The sequence below is a fragment of the Spermophilus citellus genome (assembly GCF_964194105.1).
Source record: "Spermophilus citellus genome assembly, chromosome: 17".
NCBI lineage: Eukaryota > Metazoa > Chordata > Mammalia > Rodentia > Sciuridae > Spermophilus > Spermophilus citellus.
In genome coordinates, this window is record NC_138199.1 from 31,024,107 (window position 1) to 31,044,313 (window position 20,207).

General features: G+C 46.8%; 1 protein-coding gene across 6 annotated transcripts in view; it reads left to right on the forward strand.

The window, feature by feature from the left end:
• The first annotated feature begins 2,206 nt into the window (after positions 1–2,206).
• The window catches only part of MYO18A (myosin XVIIIA), a 98,204-nt gene continuing 80,203 nt past the window's right edge, over positions 2,207–20,207 (forward strand). For 2 of the 6 annotated variants that reach the window (XR_014019253.1, XM_081270399.1), the window contains exons 1-2: positions 2,207–2,313; positions 13,039–14,117. Coding sequence is in view for 5 of the 6 variants with exons in the window: in XM_081270399.1 (XP_081126525.1) it covers positions 13,119–14,117 (999 nt within the window). In the remaining variant the exon portion in view is untranslated. The remainder of the gene's footprint in view (positions 2,314–13,038; positions 14,118–20,207) is intronic. The other 4 variants (XM_081270402.1, XM_081270395.1, XM_081270400.1 and 1 more) reach the window with 3 other exon arrangements.

Genomic DNA, 20,207 nt, shown 5'->3' on the forward strand with positions numbered 1-20,207 from the left:
TCTGCCACTTGCAGGCTGTGTGAAAGTCACAAACTTCTCTGTGCTTCATTTTTACAGCTGTGAGTTGGCAAAGATAATAAATCCAATAGCCATAGACTGCTATCTGCCAGATACTGTTCATTTATGTATTAACTAATTTTTTTAATGAATGTAAGAATGTATAAAATTTTTTTTAAAGAGAAAGTGAGAGAGGAGAGAGAGAGAATTTTCCAACATTTATTTTCTAGTTCTCGGCGGACACAACATCTTTGTTGGTATGTGGTGCTGAGGATCGAACCCGGGCTGCACGCACGCCAGGCGAGCGTGCTACGGCTTGAGCCACATCCCCAGCCCATGTATAAAATTTTTATACTTTTATTTTATTTATTTATTTTTATGTGGTGCTGAGGATTAAACCCAGGGCCTCACACATGCGAGGCGAGCCCTCTGCCACTGAGCCACAACCCCAGCCCCTGTGCTAATTAATTTAATTTAAAAAATTAATAAACTTTATTTATTTTATTTATTTTTTAGTTGTAATTGGACACAATACCTTTATTTCCCTTATTTATTTTTTAATATGGTGCTGAGGATAGAACCCAGGGTCTCCCATGTGCAAGGCCAGCACTCTACCACTGAGCCACAACCCCAGCCCTAAACTTTATTTTAAAAGCAATATTAGGTTCACAGCAAAATTGAGGGGCAAGCACAGGGTTCTTCTGCACTCCTTGCCCCCAACCTCTCCCACTGTTATCATCTTATACCAGCAACTCACGGAACATTTATTACAATCAATGAATCTACACTGATACATCATAATCACCCAAAGTCCAGAGTATATATGAGGGTTCACTCTTAGTGTACATTATGGGTTTTGGCAGATATATAATGACATGTATTCACTGTTGTAGTATCATACAGAATAGTTTCACTATCCTAAAAAAATCTGTGCTCTGCCTGTAATCATCCCTTCCTCAACTCTAAACCCTGTTATCATTGATCTTTGTACTATTTCCATAGTAATCTCATCAATTTTGTCTTTTCCAGAAGGCCATATAATTGAAATCACGTAGTTTATAGTCTTTTCAAACAGGTTTCTTTTACTCAGTAATTTTAAAGTTTCTTCTGTGTCTTTTCATGGCTTGGTAGCTCATTTCTTTTTAGTGCTGAGTAATATTCTGTTATCTGGATATACCAGAGCTTATTTATCTATTCACCTAATGAAGATCAACTTTGTTGGGCTGGGGTTGTGGCTCAGAGGAAGAGTGCTCGCCTAGCATGTGTGAGGTATTGGATTCAATCTTCAGCACCACATAAAAATAAAATAAAAGTATTATGTCCACATAAAAATATTAAAAAAGAAAGAAAGCTTTGTTGCTTCCAAGTTTTGGCAATCATGAATAAAGTTGTTATAAACATCGTGCACAGGTTTTTGTGTGGACATAAATTTTTCAATTAATTTGAGTAAGTACCAAGGAGTGATATTGCTGGATTGTACAGTATTAAAATCTTAGGTTTTGTGAGGAACTCTATTTCAAAGTAACTGTACTATTTTGCTTGCCCACTAGCAATGAATGAGAAATCCTGCTGCTCTGCAACCTCACCAGCATTTGGAATTGTAGGTGTTGAAGATTTTGACTTTTTTTTTCTTTTCTCCTCCGTGCTTGGATGGAATCCAGGACCTTGTTAAAGCCACAGGGGTATTTCAGACTAAGCCATTGCGATCCTGTTCCCACCTTGCCCTGTGAATTCCTGCAGTGCCACCTTGGAATTGGAAGACACTACCTGATCTAGACTGAGTCATTTGGGACCACCCAGCGGGGACCTGTGTATGCCTCTGCAGAGCCACTCTGGGAAGAAGTGGCCAGAAAGACTCAGTTGCTTCTGGAAAGCACTTACCCTGAACACAGGGAAGTCCAGAGCCTGCCTTGGACAGAACTTCTATACTTTCTGTAGGACCCTGGTGTTTGCTCTGGGCAGGGCCACTCCATATTTCGGACGTGTCCAGCAGCTTCCCTTGGCCAGTAGTGACAGGATCTACAGGCAGAGTCTCTCGGATACGGCGACAAGGACCTCAGAGCCCACTGCGGATAGTCTCCCTGGGCAGCCCCGGGTGCCCGCATGGCCAGCATCTGGCGGCGCGCCTGAGCGCTGACGGGCAGGCCGGGTGTTTATCCCCGGAGTCGCCAGCAGGGAGCTCCCTTTCGGTTCTGCTCGCGCGGTCGCGGGGGGCGGCGCTGCGCTGCGCCGCGCTGCGCTCCAGCCCCGACCGGGCCGGGGCCGTGGATGCCTGGTCTCCGCTCCTGCTGCCTGCCGGGCGGGCTCCGGCGGCCGGTGAGTGTGGGGCTGCGGGGGGCGGCCCCTCGGTGGCGAGCTGGGCCCAGTGGGGAGGTGGGGCGGGCTCTGGCCGACCGACTGGCAGTGCGGCGGGCCCCGCCGCCTCCTCCTCTCCTGTCCCCTGGAAGCGGCGGGCCCGGACTCCCGGCTCCTGTCCCCTGTCCCTGGCGGCGCTGCGGGGCTCCACAGCCGGGGGTGGGGGCCGACCCGGAGGGGCGGGGAGGGAGAGCACCGGCCCCTTTTGGCCAGTCTCGGGGGCGCTGGAGGCAGGACAGAGTGGCCTTACGTTTGGGAGGATTGGGGGCTTTGGAGGAGTCCAGGTGGCCCAGAGCTGCGGGATGGGGGCTGCAGCCTCGGGGCTGGGGGGCTTCTCGGGGACAGGCCCAGGCCCCCAGATGGAGCAATCGAGGGAGGCGCTGAGGAAGACAGCGGGGAAGGGGAGCACCTCCACCGAGCCCTTTATCCCTCCCAGAGGCCTTCACCCTTTCACTGCCAGGCCGACAGCGGGCTCTTCTCAAAGGAGCAGCTGCTAGACAGCTGGCAAAACAATGGAGACCCCGCTTCCCGGCCCCCTCTTCTTGGGACAGAAGATGGGGGCGGGAGGGTGGTAGGCTTGGGGGATTAGATGGTGCAGGCGGTCCCCTGTGACTGGCTGCTCACCTCACCTTTCCCTGCAAGGGGTGGGGTGTGTGTGTGGGAAGGTCGGACAGCCTGCCCCAGGCCTCCGGGAGAGACCGCCCCGACGCCCCGCCCTGCTAACCTGTCATGCCAGTTGTTTCTCGCCAATGGAAAGGGAGGTGGTAGAGTCAGCTGCTCCCCCCACCTCGTGATAGGGGGCACAGGCAACTTGGTAGCAAGCCTAGTGAGGAGTGGGTCATGCTCCTGGCTGAGATAAGGCCTGCAGGGACACACAACACATTGGGGCTTTGTTGTGGGGGTGGAGGTAGGGTGTCACTTGGTTGCAAGGCACATGTATCCTGCTGATTAGTTGGTAAAAGTGCTGCCAGAATGAGCCAGAGATGGGGAGGAAGATAGTCTGTTTTTTAAGTGGTACTTATTTTGCCTGATCACTTGGCCAACTGCAAATGTATTTGGTGGAGGCCTCATAGTTGGTGTGTATGTGGAGAGGGTTGAAGGCTGCTTCCTGGAGGGACTCTTTTGACAAGGGCCTTCCAGTCCTCAGATAGTTCCCCAAAATGAGAATTGGGATTCTTCCCTCTTCACCTTGCCAATGACTTGGGCTCCTTTGCATGTTTTCTCATGGTGTCCCTGGCATGTCTGTGGCAAAGGAGATCATGTAAATGCCCTTATGGGAGAGGGAACTGTGGCAAGCATATATGTATGTACTATGACTGTATTGAAAGGTAAGGTAAGGTCATCCAGGCGAATAAGAACAAGATCACCTTAGCAGGATACTGAATCGAGAGGATATTGAATCAGGCTGGCTTTCCTTGTGCTTACGGGATGTGAAGCCCTTTCTTGAGCAGGTTGGTGTCCTGTTGCCATAACAACAGGCATGGTCTAACATTCTCCACCCTTTCTGGTTCAGGGGCTACTTTCTATTTGGGGATTCTGAAAGTTACTCTCCTGAGGTCTCTGGCTTCCTGACAAGCCTTGCTGGCTCTTTGTCAAAGGCCTGCCACCTCCTTAGCTTCCCTTCTGTCCTTTTGTGATGAGGCTTTCCAGGAAACATCCTCCTGGTTGCTGGACATGACTTGGCTGGTTATATATAGCCTTGGGTGGAGGTATGCTTGTCCATTTGGGATTGAGGATATTTAAGTGGGGGACTCAATTCCAGGGAGACAATGGCTTTGGGGTAAGCTGTTATGTTAAGGAGATTAGGGAATGAGAAGGATTGTGGCTAGGGGTAAATGGTGGGAGTGGGAAGGTCATAGGCTAGAGGTCACTTCCTTTAGGATCTTTGAACTTTGGACAGTTGATGACCAGGTGTCCAGCATTTCTGAGTGTCTAGTTTGTTTACTCTCTCCAGACCTGGCTCAGGTGCCAGGGTGTATGCCTGAGGGCTTCCTCCCCTGCTCCAGACTCTTGTTAGAAATCATTACGTGTATTATGACCTTCCTGACTCCTACCTGCTCTCGGAGCATTCATGAGTAGTCTGGGCAACTAAGCTGGTTCCCAGAACCCCTTTCACTGGCCTTGCTTGAGGCTGCTCATTGAGGTGGGCATGCCTTTAGAAGTTGGGCTTGAAAACTCTGGGGTCCCTCAGAGGCAGGTACCTGAAGGTGGACTGGGAGGGGCAGAACTTGGGCTTAGGAACAGGGAGTTGTTGGGATTCTGGAAGCCTTGATCCTGACTTGGTGTGTCACATGTCTCCAATGCAGCTGTGGGGTGTTCTTCCTCCTTCAAACCAGAGAAGTCTGCTCCCAGTCAGTCGCCCTAGCCTTGAGTGAATGCCACAGACAGAAATCAAAGCATCCATGTAAGCCGGGTCCTGTTGGTGGCCCTGGGCTGCAGACCTTGTCTCAGGCCTACCTTGTGGTGGGTGAAGCCAAGGGGCTGAGGCCAGGTTTAAAGATTTGAGGGGACTCACTGTGGGCTATGATTGACAGATTCCCATAGGACTCAGGATAGGGGTTTTTCAGGTCTGCTTTGGGCCAGGCCCTGCGTGCTCTAAGATCTCTATGTAGTACCCCACTTTGATCACCATCCCCTCCACCCCAGCTTTACTGAGGTACCATTATCATTTTTTGAGGTAGTCTGAATTTGAGGGTAGGGTGGTGCCCAGGTAGGACTTAGTTGGTGGAGTGGGACTTAGACCTGGTTAGTTTTCACTTCTCCCATTCACCTTTAATTTCCCTGCCCTTTGAGGAGGTAGGAATTGTGTGGTTTGTAAATTATTCACATTTCCTTGACATTTCAAACTTGAGAGTCAGGCAGCAGTTCAAGTCTGATGATTTTAATAGGGCCAAGTCCCATTTTCTCTGCCAGATACTTCATCATCATTTGCAAGGGATTATTTTTATTTTTCTCTGGTATTCAAAAATGTTGGATGATGGGTTCAAGGTCACACAGCACATGGAAGGCAGAGCAGGATGAGAACCTGCAGTTTGTAGTAGAGTGCAATACCTATGCAGCAAAGGCTTGGGGCCATGCCTGCTCTCGCAGGCATGCCTACCCTTGGGAGAATCTGTATGGTTGGAATAGCGGAGTCTAGAGAGGAGATGCCACTTGCTCAAGGTCACACAGAAGGGGGCGTGTGGCAAGGGGAGCATAGCGGAACTGATCTGCGGGCCGGCCCCGTTTTGGACCCGGGTTAGTACTTTCTCTCCCCGCACAGGTTCTGTCGGGGCTGGCACGTTGCTGCGTCCCAAGTGAGACCCTATCGCGGCAAAAGGCGCCACGGGGCTGCGGCTGTGGCTGCGCCGGCCAGGCCGAGGGAAAATGCTAAGGGCTGCCGGGCTCCCGGGCTCCCGGCGCTGGGGCGGGCGGGCCAGCTGATGTCATGCGAGAAGCGTGCATTCGGAGCAAGGTGCACACCTGGAACCAGATAAGCTCCGTGTGACCTGGAGGTGAGTCACGCGGCGCTGCGGAGCTCAGCAGAACCGGCGGGATCAGCGCGGCGGCGGCGACTGGCCGCTCTCGCTGGGGCCGCGCGGCGGGCCGGGCCAGGTGTTGCTCGACACCTCTGAGCCGGAGCTGCGATCTCCGGTGCGGGCTTGGGACAAGATAGGGGCCTTGGGCTGTAGGGAGCCGCCGCTCTAGGAGGTCAGAAGCCAAGGGAGAGAGGTCGGCTCTCCTGGGAAAGTATTTCCTTTGTATGTATTTATGAGTGTAGTCTGCCGGTGGGAGGTGCGGAACTGACCTAAGTATTCACCCATAGCAGCCAAGTCTGGGTGCCCCTGTCTGCCCCTGTCCTGGGAAGCTAATGTTATAGTTTCCATTTCCTGGGGTTTCTGCTTTGCCAGCTGCAGGGTGACCCATTTAAATCTGTCCCTACTTAAAGCCATAAGATACCAGTAAAGTCTGTTTTAACCAGGTCCCCAAAGTCACTGAATTCAACTTTTAAGACAGGAAGGCAACTTTAAATTGATCCTTGCAAACCCTGTTTACAACTTTAATGCGAATGGATTGCTTGCCACTCTATCAAAACTTCACTGTTTGTTTTGTTTTTTAAATCTTTAAAGTTAGGAAAGTAACATGGGGGGTGGGTAGTTGAATCATTAGGAAATGTATTCAGTGGAAAACTTAAGTGTGACTTTTCCCATTGCCACCTACTCCCCAGGGACAACCAGATACATTTTTTCCTGGGTGGAGGGGGATGAGGGTGGATACTGGGGATTGAATCTACCACTGAGATACATCTCCAGTCATTATTATTATCATCATCATCATCATCATCATCATCATTATTATTTTAAGACAAGGTCTCATTAAGTTGCTTAGGACCTTACTAAGTTGCTGAGGCTGGCCTTGAACTTGCCATCCTCCTGCCTCAGCCTCCTGAGCCACTGAGACTATTAGTGTGCATTACACTTGGCCCCAGACTAATTTTTAAAAGCTCGTTTTTGTGTGTGTGTGTATGTATGTGTGTGTAATATTTACCTATTTATTACTAAATACATTATTTTAAAATATTTAATGTAAGTATTCAACATCTTTTTTTGTAAGAAATAAAAATAAAAAGCATACAGAAAGAAGAAAAATCACACATAATCCCACACTCAGAGCCTCTAGGTTTAAATTTACACACACACACACCCCTACCAGCTTAATATTCTCGTTTTAAAAGCTTAAAACCATATAGATGAAACACAAATCTGCTTTGACTATTCTAAAATCCCAATCTTTTTCCCAGAGCATATATTTTTCTATGACTATGTAAATATTGTATGTAATATACCTGTTTATTATTCATACACACATATATAGTTTAAAAAATTTTTTCTATCTTGCTTTCTGTCTATCTTGCTTTCCTCATTTAACAAGATAGTATAGAATTTTTCTAGGTCAGTATATACAAATCTACCTCACTCTTTTTAATAACTGCCTAGTTGTTTTTATAATTTAGTTATTTCCATAGTGACTCATATTTATATGTATAGATTTGTAATTATAAACAATTCTGCAAAGATTAGCCTAGTTTATTGTGTGACTATATCTAAAGATGACCTATAGAGTTATGGAATTGTCCAAAGGTTATGAATGAACATAAATGTTTCCATAGGCATCACCAACTTACCCTCCTAAAAATTTATTCAAATGCCTGCTTTGGCAGCATGTACACTAACATTGGAAGAATATAGGTAAGATTAGGCTGGCCCCTGTGCAAGGATTACACACAAATTCTTGAAGTATCCCATATTTTATAGTATAGACCAACTGGCCTTTCTGCTGCAGTGATGTATATATCACACCAGTTTGTACTCCTACCAACACATATGAGCGTTCCTGCTTCCCATCCCATAATGTTTTCCATCTTGATAGTTTTTATTGAACTGCTAGATGAAAAGCAGTATATAACTATGGTTGTTACTGAGGCTGAATACCTGTTCATATGTGTTGGCTATTTGTATTTCTGCATCTATGAATTGGCTCTCTGTATCCTCCACAGTAGCTATAGGGAGCTGTGGACTCAAACATATGATCGAGTTTGTCCGAGTGCTCACTAGGTTGCCTTTACTTCTTTGGGCTTTATTTTCCACATAAAAGGAGCTGAACTTATTTTAGTCATATTTGTGCTGATAGTCACTTGTACACTCTCTTATCTTCTTCATCATCTCATTTAGGTTGGAAGAATGTACCACTCTTGAAAGCTTACCATGGGCATTGTACATGTCATGCTTAAATATGCCATACATATGTGTGTGTTTAAAATTTAATTCCTGCTCCTTATGTGATAGATGCTATTATCTCTGTTTTATTTTATAGATAGTGAAACCAGGCATACAGTGGCCTGAAGTGACTTGCCCAGGGCTTCATAGGTATTAACTCAGATTTGTTCTCAGTTTTGTGAACTGACATCCAAAGCCTCTGAGCTCTTTCACTAGGCTTACTTACCTTTACATCCCTTGTATTTAGTAGCTTCTTGATAGATAAATTTTTTAAAATGTCTTACATACATGACAATAGTGGAATGCATTACATTCATAATTATCCATTCACAGTACATTTTTTTCATAACTCTGTATATAAAAAAGAGATAGGGCTGGGGATGTGGCTCAAGCGGTAGCGCGCTCGCCTGATGTGCGTGCGGCCCGGGTTCGATCCTCAGCACCACATACCAACAAAGATGTTGTGTCCGCCGAGAACTAAAAAATAAATATTAAAAATTCTCTCTCTCTCTCTCCTCTCTCACTCTCTTAAAAAAATTCTCTCTCTCCTCTCTCTCTCCTCTCTCACTCTCTCTTTAAAAAAAAAAAAGAGAGATAGATACATTTTAAAAAATATTTATTTTTTAGGTGTAGTTGGACACAATGCCTTTATTTATCTAACTCAGGGCCTTGCATGTGCTAGGCGAGTGCTCTACCACTGAGCTACAATCTCAGTCCCTAGACACATATTTTTTCTAATATTTTATCACAAAGATCTGCAAACATTTAGAAAAGTTAAAAGAATTTTACAGTCAACACCTCCCTACCTCATAAATTCAACAATTGGCATTTTCCCATCCTTGCTTACCATATTTTTATCCCTTGATTGATCTACCAAGCTATCTTAAATTTTTGACATATCTCAAAGTTAATTGCAGCCATTGGTATACTTTACTCCACATCTTTTAGCCTATGTATCATTAACTGGAGTTCAATATTTGTTTACATTTTTTTTCTTTTGAGTAAATACTTGTGTTCAATAAAATGTACAAATCTAACATACACTATTTGATGACAGTTGACAAATATATAGATCTGTCATCTCAAGTCCCTATGAACATTCAGGACATGAACATCACTCTAGGAGTTCCCTCATGCCCTTTTTCATACATTTTCCCATTCCCCCAACCCCAGGATAATCATTACTTTGATTTTTTTAAACTATAGGTTAATTTTGCCTGTATTAGAGCTTTATATAAATAGAATCATACCAATATGCATTGTCAATAGCTTCTTCCCCACTTGCTTCAGATAATGTTTTTGAGATTTGTCCCTGTTATTGTACTTATCAGCAGTTGTTTCCTTTTTGTTGCTAAGTAGCATTCCATTTTGCGTCAACATGTAAACTATTTATCCATTTTTGTGGATAGACAGGTAGATGCACGTTTGAATTGAACAGTCCTTGCCTTCAAGATGCTCACAGTTTCAAAGTGATAAAGCAGCTGAGTTGACAGATTGTATTTTGTTTTGGAAATAGAAGGGTCAAGATAATTTAGGCAGATACCTGAATTTACATACGTACCTTTCCTCCACTTAAAGTCAGGAAAGGCTGGGGCTGGGGTAGTGGCTCAGTGGAGAGTGCTTGCCTAGCATGCATGAGGCACTGGGTTCCATCCTCAACACCGCATAAATAAATAAAATAAAGGTATTGTGCCCATCTACAACTTAAAGAAAAAGTTAGGAAAAGCTTCCTGGAGTGAACTATTAAGTTTCCTTCACCTGTGTGAAGTGAGAAGGTAGGAGAGGAAGAAGAGGTGGATAGAAAATGTACCTGGAATGGGGATTGGGTAGATGTTGGTTTCAGAGCTGCTGAAGACCTTGGGCCCAAGAACAGGTGATGTTGACAAATTCAAGATCTATAAGAAGATGGTGGAGCCCAGCTCTCTAGTGAAATGAGGGCTGATGAACATGGGAACAGCAAATCTGATCATGGAAGGGAAACCTGCAGGCAGTCAGGTAGTTCCAGATATGTGGCTCAGGAAAAAACAGTCCACATCCAGGCCTGGCAAAAAGGGGAATGGCAGTGGGGAAGAGGTGCCTTTGTGAGCTGTGCAGGTAACAATGGCTGGATAGGGATGGTGGGTAAGGTCTGACATGTTTCAATCTCTGAAGCCCTGAGGGTTAGGATGACAGGGGTGACTTTGACAGAAAGTTAATAACTAACCTATGTCCACAAGGGACTTGGATAGTTGGAATTTTAGAGCTGGAAGAGGCCTAGATCATCTAGTTCAACCTTGAGCAAAGTGACAGGCCCAAAGTCCCCCCAACTGTGATTTCTTGGCAGATTCGGGCCTAGATATCAGATCTCCTCAAATTTCCAGCCAGCACCATTCCCTGTCCTGCTGCTATGACTGACGCTCTGTTTTTCCTGCCTGCTGCAATGACATGAGGGGCAAGTTTTTGCTGCGACAGGAATTTACATGAACTTTCTTCTAAGGGACTTTTCTAGCTCAAAGACTCTAGAATTCTGGGGGCTGTTTTCCGTTGAGAGTGCCCAGCTACTAACCTCCAGCCAAGAGCCAGAATTAGGTAAGGTTTGTAGAGTTATCAGGGGGCTTGTTGTGATAGAGTACTATAGGCAGATAGGTTCTTTGTGATTGGGCTAAGGCTGAAATACTCTTGTTAGTCCACAAGGATTTTTTTTTTCTTCCTTCATATCCCCCACAGGTACCCCTGGAGCCATCTTCTAGACCAGTCAAGATGGTGTGGGTAGTGACCTGCCAAAGATCCCTTGTCTTGGTATATGATAGGTCTATGCTACATTTCTATCAACATTCAGAAGAGACTCCTCGGTCAAAAGTAGAGCCCTGAAGGGGTTAGGGCTGGAGCTCAGCGGTAGCACTTGCCTGGCGTGTATGAGACACTGGGTTTGATTCTCAGCACTGTATATAAATAAATAAAATAAAGGTCTATCAACAATTAAAAAAAAAAAAGTAAATCCCTGAAGAAAGGATTCTGGCTGTCAGGTACTCCCTGGCTCCCACCAAGTCCAGACCCAGCTGGCCAATACTGCTCCTGGCTATATGCCTTTTGGACTTTAGATTTCCTGTCTTCCAAATCCCAGTGTTCACTGAGCATTTAGAACTAACAAGTCCAGAGGGAACTTTGTTTTACTAAGTTGAAACTGAGGTCAGAGAGAGAGAGAGAGAGAAGAGGCTCTTGCTATGCCCACAAGGAGCTAGTGACCTGGTCAGATTTCCTACCTCTTTGGACATGCTCTACAACTAAAGATTTCTCCAGAATTGTACTGTCCAATCTAAGAGCTGCTAGCCCAAGGAAGCTGTTGAATACTTGAAATGTGGTTCGTCTGAATTGAAATATGCTTTAAGTGTAAAATACACAGTGAGTTTCAAAGACTTAATATGGAAAATAGAATTTAAAAAGCTGTCAATATTTTATATAACTTACATGTTGAGATGTCACTATTTTGGATATATTGTATTAAACAGAATGTATTATTAAAGTTAATTTAACTTTTTTTTAGTATACATAACTGGCCTTGCTATGTTACCCAGACTGGCCTTGAACTCACAATCTTCCTGCTTCAGCCTCCCAAGTAGCTAGAATTATAGTCATGTACCACCATGTCTGGATTTACCTGTTTATTTTTATCTTTTTAATGTGGCTACTAGGAGATTTTAAAACTATATATATATTACTTGAATTGTCTTATGGACAGCATTGCTCTAGACTGAAGATGTATTGGTCTGCTAGGAACCACAGGGGTCAGGGTGTTGTGCAGAGTAACAATTAGCCAGTCCTAACTGGCAGCCTTAGGAGTTTCTGGAGGGAAGACCCTGTTAGTGGAATGGGTATCCTGGAGGCCCAGTTTGGTTGTGGGGATGGCTACGCAGAGAGAAAATACCTGTCCAGGGCCCGGCAAGAGGCCATTGCTGGAAGGGTAAGTTCTTAGATCCTCTGTCTGGAACTCAGAGGGGGAAGCTTTCATGGAGAGAGAAAAAATTACAGTTAATTTCTACTTAGATGACATGGCCTATTTCCACTCCTTGTTCCTTGCTGAACAAGAAAGGCTCTCTCAATTCTACCCCCACCAGGTTTTTCTCAGTTCTGCCCCCAAAGAGGTGCATGTGAGAGTGAGGGTAGGTTGATGCCTTCAGTATACACATCCTGGAGCTGGGGTTTTCTCTCAGGCGGCCACAACTTTCTTCCTGAAGCTATATTTAGGTGTTGGTCCAGGGAAAAGGATGTGAGTTTTTCAGGATCCTGTTTATCCAGCAGACCCCACACCACCCCCACCCCGCAGCTGTCTGTCCTCTGTTTGGTCTGGAACTTCCCCTTCCTTCCCTCCCTGCTTCACTTCGGGCATCCAGGTCATAGAAAGGATGTATTGGCCCCTGAAACTCAGCATTGCCACTTATTAACTGGGTGGCATCTAACATATCCTTAACTTTCTAAGCTCCATTTTTCTCATTCGTAAAGTGGAGATAATGGCACATAACTTGCAGAAATGTTATGAGGGTTAGGAGAAAGTCATTACATAAAGGTTGGATCCCAAGATCTTCTGGGTGTCAGTGGCTAAGTCTGCTGCTGTACGGGACATAGGAAGGAGCCTGGTAGCATGTGATGTCCGTTGCTCTGGTAGACATGGCTGAAGGAGGTGATGGCAAAGAGCCCCTTTCCTTTGCCTTTTTTGCTTGAATCTTCAATCAGATTAAAGATGGCCTGACGTTTACTCTTGCTCGCAGGTCAGGTCTTTCCAGGTATACCTAAGCCTTGGTCTAAATAATTAAATCAACTGTTAAAATATTGTATAAAGCGGAGTACCTGTTACATCATTAGCACTCAGTGAGGGGTAGTTGGTCATATCTGGACTGGAGATGCAGGAAAAGACTGCTGGAATAATCTTTTTTCCCTGTGTTTCTGTTTACAGCAGCAAGGTGGGGGTCCAAAGGTCCTGTGCTAAGCACCCATAATCCTCTGGGGGTGCCACCCCCCCAAAAAAAACCCACCATGTTTAACTTAATGAAAAAAGATAAGGACAAAGATGGCGGGCGGAAGGAGAAGAAGGAGAAAAAGGAGAAGAAAGAGCGGATGTCAGCAGCAGAGCTACGGAGCCTAGAGGAGATGAGTCTCCGCCGTGGTTTCTTCAACCTGAACCGCTCCTCCAAGCGTGAATCCAAGACACGCCTGGAAATCTCCAACCCCATCCCCATCAAGGTGGCCAGTGGGTCTGACCTGCACCTGACTGACATTGACTCTGACAGCAACCGGGGCAGCATCATCCTAGACTCCGGCCACTTAAGCACAGCCAGCTCCAGCGATGACCTCAAGGGTGAGGAAGGCAGCTTCAGGGGCTCCGTGCTGCAGCGGGCAGCCAAGTTCGGCTCTCTGGCCAAGCAGAACTCACAGATGATTGTCAAGCGCTTCTCTTTCTCCCAGCGAAGTCGGGATGAGAGTGCCTCAGAAACCTCAACCCCCTCAGAGCACTCTGCAGCCCCATCACCACAGGTGGAGATAAGGACACTAGAGGGACAACTGTTGCAGCATTCTGGCCCAGGCATCCCTCGAGCAGGACACCGTTCTCGAGTCCCTGAGCTGGTGACTAAAAGGTTCCCAGCTGACCTGAGACTTCCCCCAGTGGTGCCTCCACCACCCCCTGCCCCCAGGGAACTGGAACTACAACGAAGGCCCACTGGAGACTTTGGTTTCTCCCTGAGGCGCACCACCATGCTGGATCGTGGCCCTGAGGGCCAGGCCTATCGCCGGGTGGTTCACTTTGCTGAACCTGGTGCTGGTACCAAGGACCTGGCTCTTGGGTTGGTGCCAGGAGACCGACTGGTGGAGATTAATGGGCACAATGTGGAGAACAAGTCCAGAGATGAGATTGTGGAGATGATCCGACAGTCTGGGGACAGTGTGCGGCTTAAGGTTCAGTCCATCCCAGAGCTCAGCGAGTTGAGCCGGAGCTGGTTGCGGAGTGGCGACGGACACCGCAGGGAGCCAGCCGATGTGAGTTCTTCCCTGAGTACCAGGGGTGAGCAGGGATCTGGGATGTGGGCATTTCATGCAGTTGTACTTAGGCGGATGACTTAGAGTGCCCAAGAGCTGTGGTCAGACCCTAGACAGCATAGAAATTGGAGGATTGTATCATTCCCTGGGCCTGTAGGGAGAAGTAACATCAGGAGAGGGTGTCCCATGCCAGATGCTTACTATAGGATTCATACCTTTGTCTTCGCCAAGTAGCTAAGTACAACTCCTCAAAGGTCCATTATGATGGAGTTTTCAATAGTTTCTCCAGGCCTCATGGTTTGATGTTTTTCTCTAGCGTTCTGTTGGATTGACTTGATTGAATTCAGCATAATGCCTTTCTCAAGGGACTCAGACTAGAACAGGTTCTGCCTAAACTTTAGCTGTATCCCTGGAGTCCTCAGGAGAGGTTTTTATTGGTTGGTAAAATTGCCATGTCAGTGTTCAGTTTCGTGATATGAAGACGGGTTACAGTTTTGGTCACCTTATGTCCTGAGCCCTAAATTGGGACATGTAGGCTAACATGTGCTACTTTCAGATAGGAGGGACAATATGGACACTAAAAGATAGGAATTCCATGTTTATTTAGATTTTGGAGATAACAGAAAAATGACAAATGATTTCAAATTAGGGCTGAACATTTGGGGTGAAGAGCTGTGTGTACAGAGGAAGTCAGCTGGGAACCTTTTAGTCACCAGCTCTGGGGAAGATGACCTTCTCTAGGGCCTCTTCGTGCTCCTGAGTAGGCAAGGCATTAAATACCAAGTGAGATCTCAGAGTAGCAGGACAAGATCATGGAATCCCTTGTAAACCATGGTTGGAGTTAGATTTTATCCCACTGAAGTGGGACCATCGAAGAATTTGAAATAGAGGAGTGATTGGGTGTGATTTATAAAGGCTGCAAGAATTTTTATTACTCTCCCGGAAGAATAAAAAGGATGACTCTGGGAAATCAACAGAAATCAAACCTCCAGAGATAATGTATCCTGACTATCCCTGAGATCCCTAACTGTGATCCTGCCCACGCAAAACTACAGAGGAAGGCATGAGAGCAGAGATTTAGATCAGATGAATGGGCAGGTCTCGATGGGGAACTAAGACCTCTAACCCCAGTGGTCTTTTGATGGGCCTGGGGGAGGGGTGACATAGTTTGGAATATCTTGCCTGGAAATAGCATATTCTTCTCTCCCTGTTGTGGGTTTTAGGACTGTCCAGATCTGGGCCTTGTAGCCTGACCAGTGCACAGCTGGCTGGGACCTTTCAGCACTAAGTGGCCAGCCAGATGTGTCAAAGTCAAAAAGAAGAGGAAGTGCTAAGGAAGCAGGCAGAGACCAGCTCCAAGCTTTCTCCCAGGGAGAGGAAATGGACATTCAGAATGGCTGTTCAACCTGACAGTATATTGGGCCCAGAGTGGCAGGGTCATACTCTGGCAGGACACACTGAACTTGGGTTCTAGGTCTTCCTTTACCCTGGGGCTAGTTGGGTTTGGGTAGCTTTGTGGTCAGGGTGAGTAGTGAGTGAGAAGGAGCTTGTGTAGAATCCAGAGGAAGGCCTGACTCATTCATTCTGAAAGCATACATTGAGCACATGCTGTATGTTAGCTGGCAAGTTAGACTGAACTCAGGGAACTAAGACTTCGAGGGGTCTTCCCCCCTCGAAGTCTTAGTTCCCTGAGTTCTTTATTTTTAAAACCAAAGGTTGTAATGCATTGCTATGTCTGTCTACTTTCTCCCAGGCCAAGATTGCTTTTAACAGATGGAATTTTCTTCTTAAAGCATAAATCCCCCTGGGTGTTGTCTCTAGCTCCCTGCTGAACCACAGCAAGGCCTCTGTGGGGCTCCAGGCTTGACATTCCAGATGCCATTTAGTTCTCTCTCTGTAGCCCAGGGATCATCCTGGCATCTCACATTTCCTAGCCACTTTTCCTTTCCGACTAGCTGCTGCTGTCCCATCCCTGGGGAGGTGGATGGTTTAGCTTTGGAGGCGCCGGTGGAATCCATGTTACAGCTGGTATCCCTGAAACACTGGCTTGCTCTCGCCCCAAGGGGCAAGCCCAGCTTTTACCCAGGGGACTTCTTCCCTAGGTCTCAGCTTGGCAGATCTGGCAGCAGACACAGTAGAAAACTCCATCCCATGTGTCTTCCTGGAGCTATCTGGCAGTACAAGACACACAGGACTGAAAAAAGCCCTTTCCCCACCTGGGTGTTGGTGAACACTTGAGCCACAAGCAGACAGAAGCAGAGCCTCAGCATTTCTAGCTTTCTGCGACAGACTTCATGAGCTGGAACGGAATAGGGGTAGGGATGGCAGCTCTCCTATGGCCCTCAGCCTCTATCTTTTTCTCTTCCTCCCACTCTGATTCCTGCTACTTTTCTTGGCATCAGTTCTATTCTCAGTTCTGCACCAAGAAAATAATTTTCTCAGGGCTGGGGCTGTAGCTCAGTGGTAGAATGCTTGCCTAGCATGTGTGAGGCGCTGGGTTTGATCCTCAGCACCACATAAAAATAAATTAATTAAATAAATAAAAGTGTTGTGTCCATCTAAAATCTAAAAAAAAAAAAATAAAAACTAAAAAAAGAAAGAAAGAAAGAAAGAAAGAAAAGAGCCTTCTCCCTTCCAGGCTCCTGGTCAGGGTACCCTGATGATGGGAGCCCCACAGGGATAACTACTGGTGGCCACCCTGCCCATCAGGCAGTTCATCAACTGTGTCCACATGTTGTCTATCCCCAGAGAGCTCCGAGGGAGCTGACCAACTATCTGTTCTCTCTGACACATAGAGGGTGGCCAGGGCCCCATGGCTCCTCTCCGTAGCCTGTTCCAAAGGCCCCAGGGAGACACACCCCTTCAGGTTTCCCTCTCACCCTGGAGTGTGCAGAATGCTTGGTTCACACTTTCTTCATGTGTTCCTGTAGCCACTCGATGAGGTTCCATGGGGAGTAGGGGTAAGCCACAGTGATAGGATAGATTTAGGGCCTGACAAATTCTGAGAGAAGCAGTTCTTTCTTCTGCCATCTCTCCTTCCATCTACCTACCCACAAGAGGCTTCACGTACAGTGTTGGGAATGGTCAGCAAAAGCTGCCATCTGCATAGGAGTTGAGTGATAGGAGTCAGGAGGAAGTGGAAGACTGTGATAGACCCATGCCAAGGCCTCAAAGTTGGAGAAAGAAGGACATGTTTGGGGAGCAAGGTATATTTTGGGAAGGACAGTGAATGCTGACAGAAGCAGCAGGAAAGAGAAGCAGAGGCTACCTAGGTCCCTGTGAGTTTTGCTGAGGAGTGTGAACTTTAACCCAGGGGCCTCAAAGCCATTCCAATCAGTAAGGAGTGACAGGAAAAGAGTTTAGAAAATCTCTCTGCCAGCTTCTGGAGAATGCTTGAGGACATAACAGGGGTCACCATGGGGAGGGCTAGTTGGGAGGCCTTTGAAGTAATCCTTGGAGAGCAGATGGAGGCCTCGACATGGGAAGAAGTGGCAGGAATGAACAGAAGTATTTGACTCTGTGAACCAAGGCAGGCACTTAGTCTTGGTGACTGACTGAGTGATAAGGGGTCAAGTCCACTGCTAGCTTGGTGCAGACATGCTCCTTCTTTCCTTAATTCCTCAGAGAAAGTTTTTGTGGGGGCATCTATGTTTGCTAATTGCCAAGTGTTCCCTGAGTCTGGTGAGGTCAGGGGAGGTGTTGGTAAAGATAAGGATCATAAAACCTAATCAGATCAAAAGTACTTCCTCCAGTTAGTTCCATGAATCTGGATGGGAAAGTTAAGTCCCACAGTCTGGGCTGGGGACTAGGGACTGGGAGAGAAGGAGGCTGGCCCCTTTGGTTTGTAAAGTGGGCCTTTACAAAGTCCTATGCTTATCCTCAGTGGGCCCATCCTAGGGGACAAGCAAATTGTCACGGAGTGTAGGATGTTTTTTTCTGGAAATATCAGAAAAGACTGTCCACGTAAACCCTGGTCCATGTGGTTGTCCCTTCCATAAAGAGCCAGAGGGGCCAGCCTGCATGGGCATCCTCCCCAGAAAGCAATGTCTTCTTGTTTTTGAGAATAGGAGGAGTCAGGGGGTTTTAAAGAAGACCACGACTTCCTCCCAGTCAAGCCAAGTTTCTGAAATCTGTGATGTGATTGCTTCTTCTCATGGAGCATAGGGTTTGTAGTCAAGGACTCAGGTTCTTTAAAGCTCCTTGTCCACCTAAACCACCTCTACCCTTAGGAGAGGTTGGGAGTAAGCAGACTTCAGTGGAAAGAACATGGGCTTTGGGGCCCAGAAGACCTGGTTTGTGTTTTACCCAAGTTAACTTTTCTGAGCCTCCACATACTCATTTCCTCAATAAACAGTTAATGAGGTCTGCTTATGGACCAGGCACTGTGCTGGGCACTGGGGGACTAAATGAACAAAATGTGATCTTTCCTTGAGGAAGCACAGGACTAAGTAAGACCTGCAACCAGGCACATAGATGCTATTAGAGAAATCTGTGCAAGTGCACAGTGGGGCAGGAAGGAGGAAGTAGCAGTACTACCCTAGGGGAAAGGGTGGCAATTAGGGGAGGCCTCCTAGAGGAGGTGACCCGTGATCCTTATAAAATGGACATATTTTTTTTTTCCTCCCAGAGTTTGAGAAGGTTAAATTGGAGAAGGATGCACACTCATGTCCTATTTCTGAGGATAGAATTGAGGCTAACAGGAAAGACTTCTGTGTATCATATTTTGTGTGCTTTACTTAAGATAAGTATGTTTATGTAGTAGGTGAGATCACTGTGTGAGACTTTGGCAGGTGGAATCTTAGAAAGAGCAGGACTCTTTCCCCTGCCCAGCCATCCAAGGAAGTTAATTTTGGGCTTCCTGATACTCTCCTGTCATTGTCCAAAGAGGACCTGTTGCTTTTGTCTTAACTTTCTCTTTTAGCTCTATCCTTTAAGATAGTCAACTGAAGGAAGAGAGGGAATGCTGGGGTTCCCTTTCCTTTTCTAGCTTTCTGGAGCCCAGCAGGCTTGGTCATGGGTGGCCCTGTAGGAAGGAGATTGGCCCTGTAGGGTTGCCTGAATCTGAGAGAAGTTTAGGAGAGCCTCCCTGCTGGCTGTTGTGGAAGCCTGTGCCCCTGGGTGAAAATGGTATGAACCACATCTGCCTTGTCCCCAGGGTTCCTGGGTGCTGTCAGTGGGAATTGCAGGATTCAAAGGACAGGCTGAAAAATGTACTGCTTCCAGTTCTGCCAAGCTGACTTCTGCACACCAAGCTTTCCTAGAGGCTTCTGGTGGTGGCAGAGCTGCTGGGTACTGCCCAGGCTCAGTGTTCTAGAATGCTTCTGTTCCTAATTTTACTTCAAATGATCCTTAGAGGGCTTTTTTTTGTTTTGTTTTGTTTTTGTTTTAAACAGGAAATTTTTATTTCATTTTGTGCCAAAGCTTCAGGCACCTCTGGCATCAGAGAGTCTTGCAATGTGAGAGTTCTGGCTTGGGGGCTCAGTGTGGAACCCAAACTAAGTCCTCATGGTAATATGGGTCCGGTGGGAAGGTGTCAAGGGGGCAAGAAGTGGTGGGTGGAAGGTCTCTGGGACCATTTTGGGGGTTATCTATCCAGGATTAGTGGAATACATGGGACCAGCAGGGTAAAGCAGTGGGCTAGGTCATTTCTGTTCTGCCAGGTCCCCTATTTCTGTCCTTGAAGGCACAATTCTGCCTTCTTTCCATTGAGATGGTAGACAAATAGCAGTCCCAGAGTGTCCTGGCCACATAGCCTGTGGGTGGTGGGCACAGTGCCCAGGCCACATTGAACTGGGTGTGGGTACATGTCCTGGTCAGTGGATATTTTTGCAGGCTCAGCTAGGAGCCCTGGCAAGGGGTCAGGGTCTTAAAGGTAGCTTTCTTTGGCCCCCTCCAGCCCTGGCCAGAACCCCCTCCAGCCTGCCCGATATCTCCCAGCTACCCTGCCCTCTGCCCTCTGCTTCCTTCTAATCTCTCTTATTTACATTGAAATGGTTCTGGAAAATACCAGATAGGCAAACACCCTGACTGGGGGTGGCTGAGGAGTGGGGTGAAGGGGAGTGTGTGGCGGGTGGGAACACAAGTATTTTA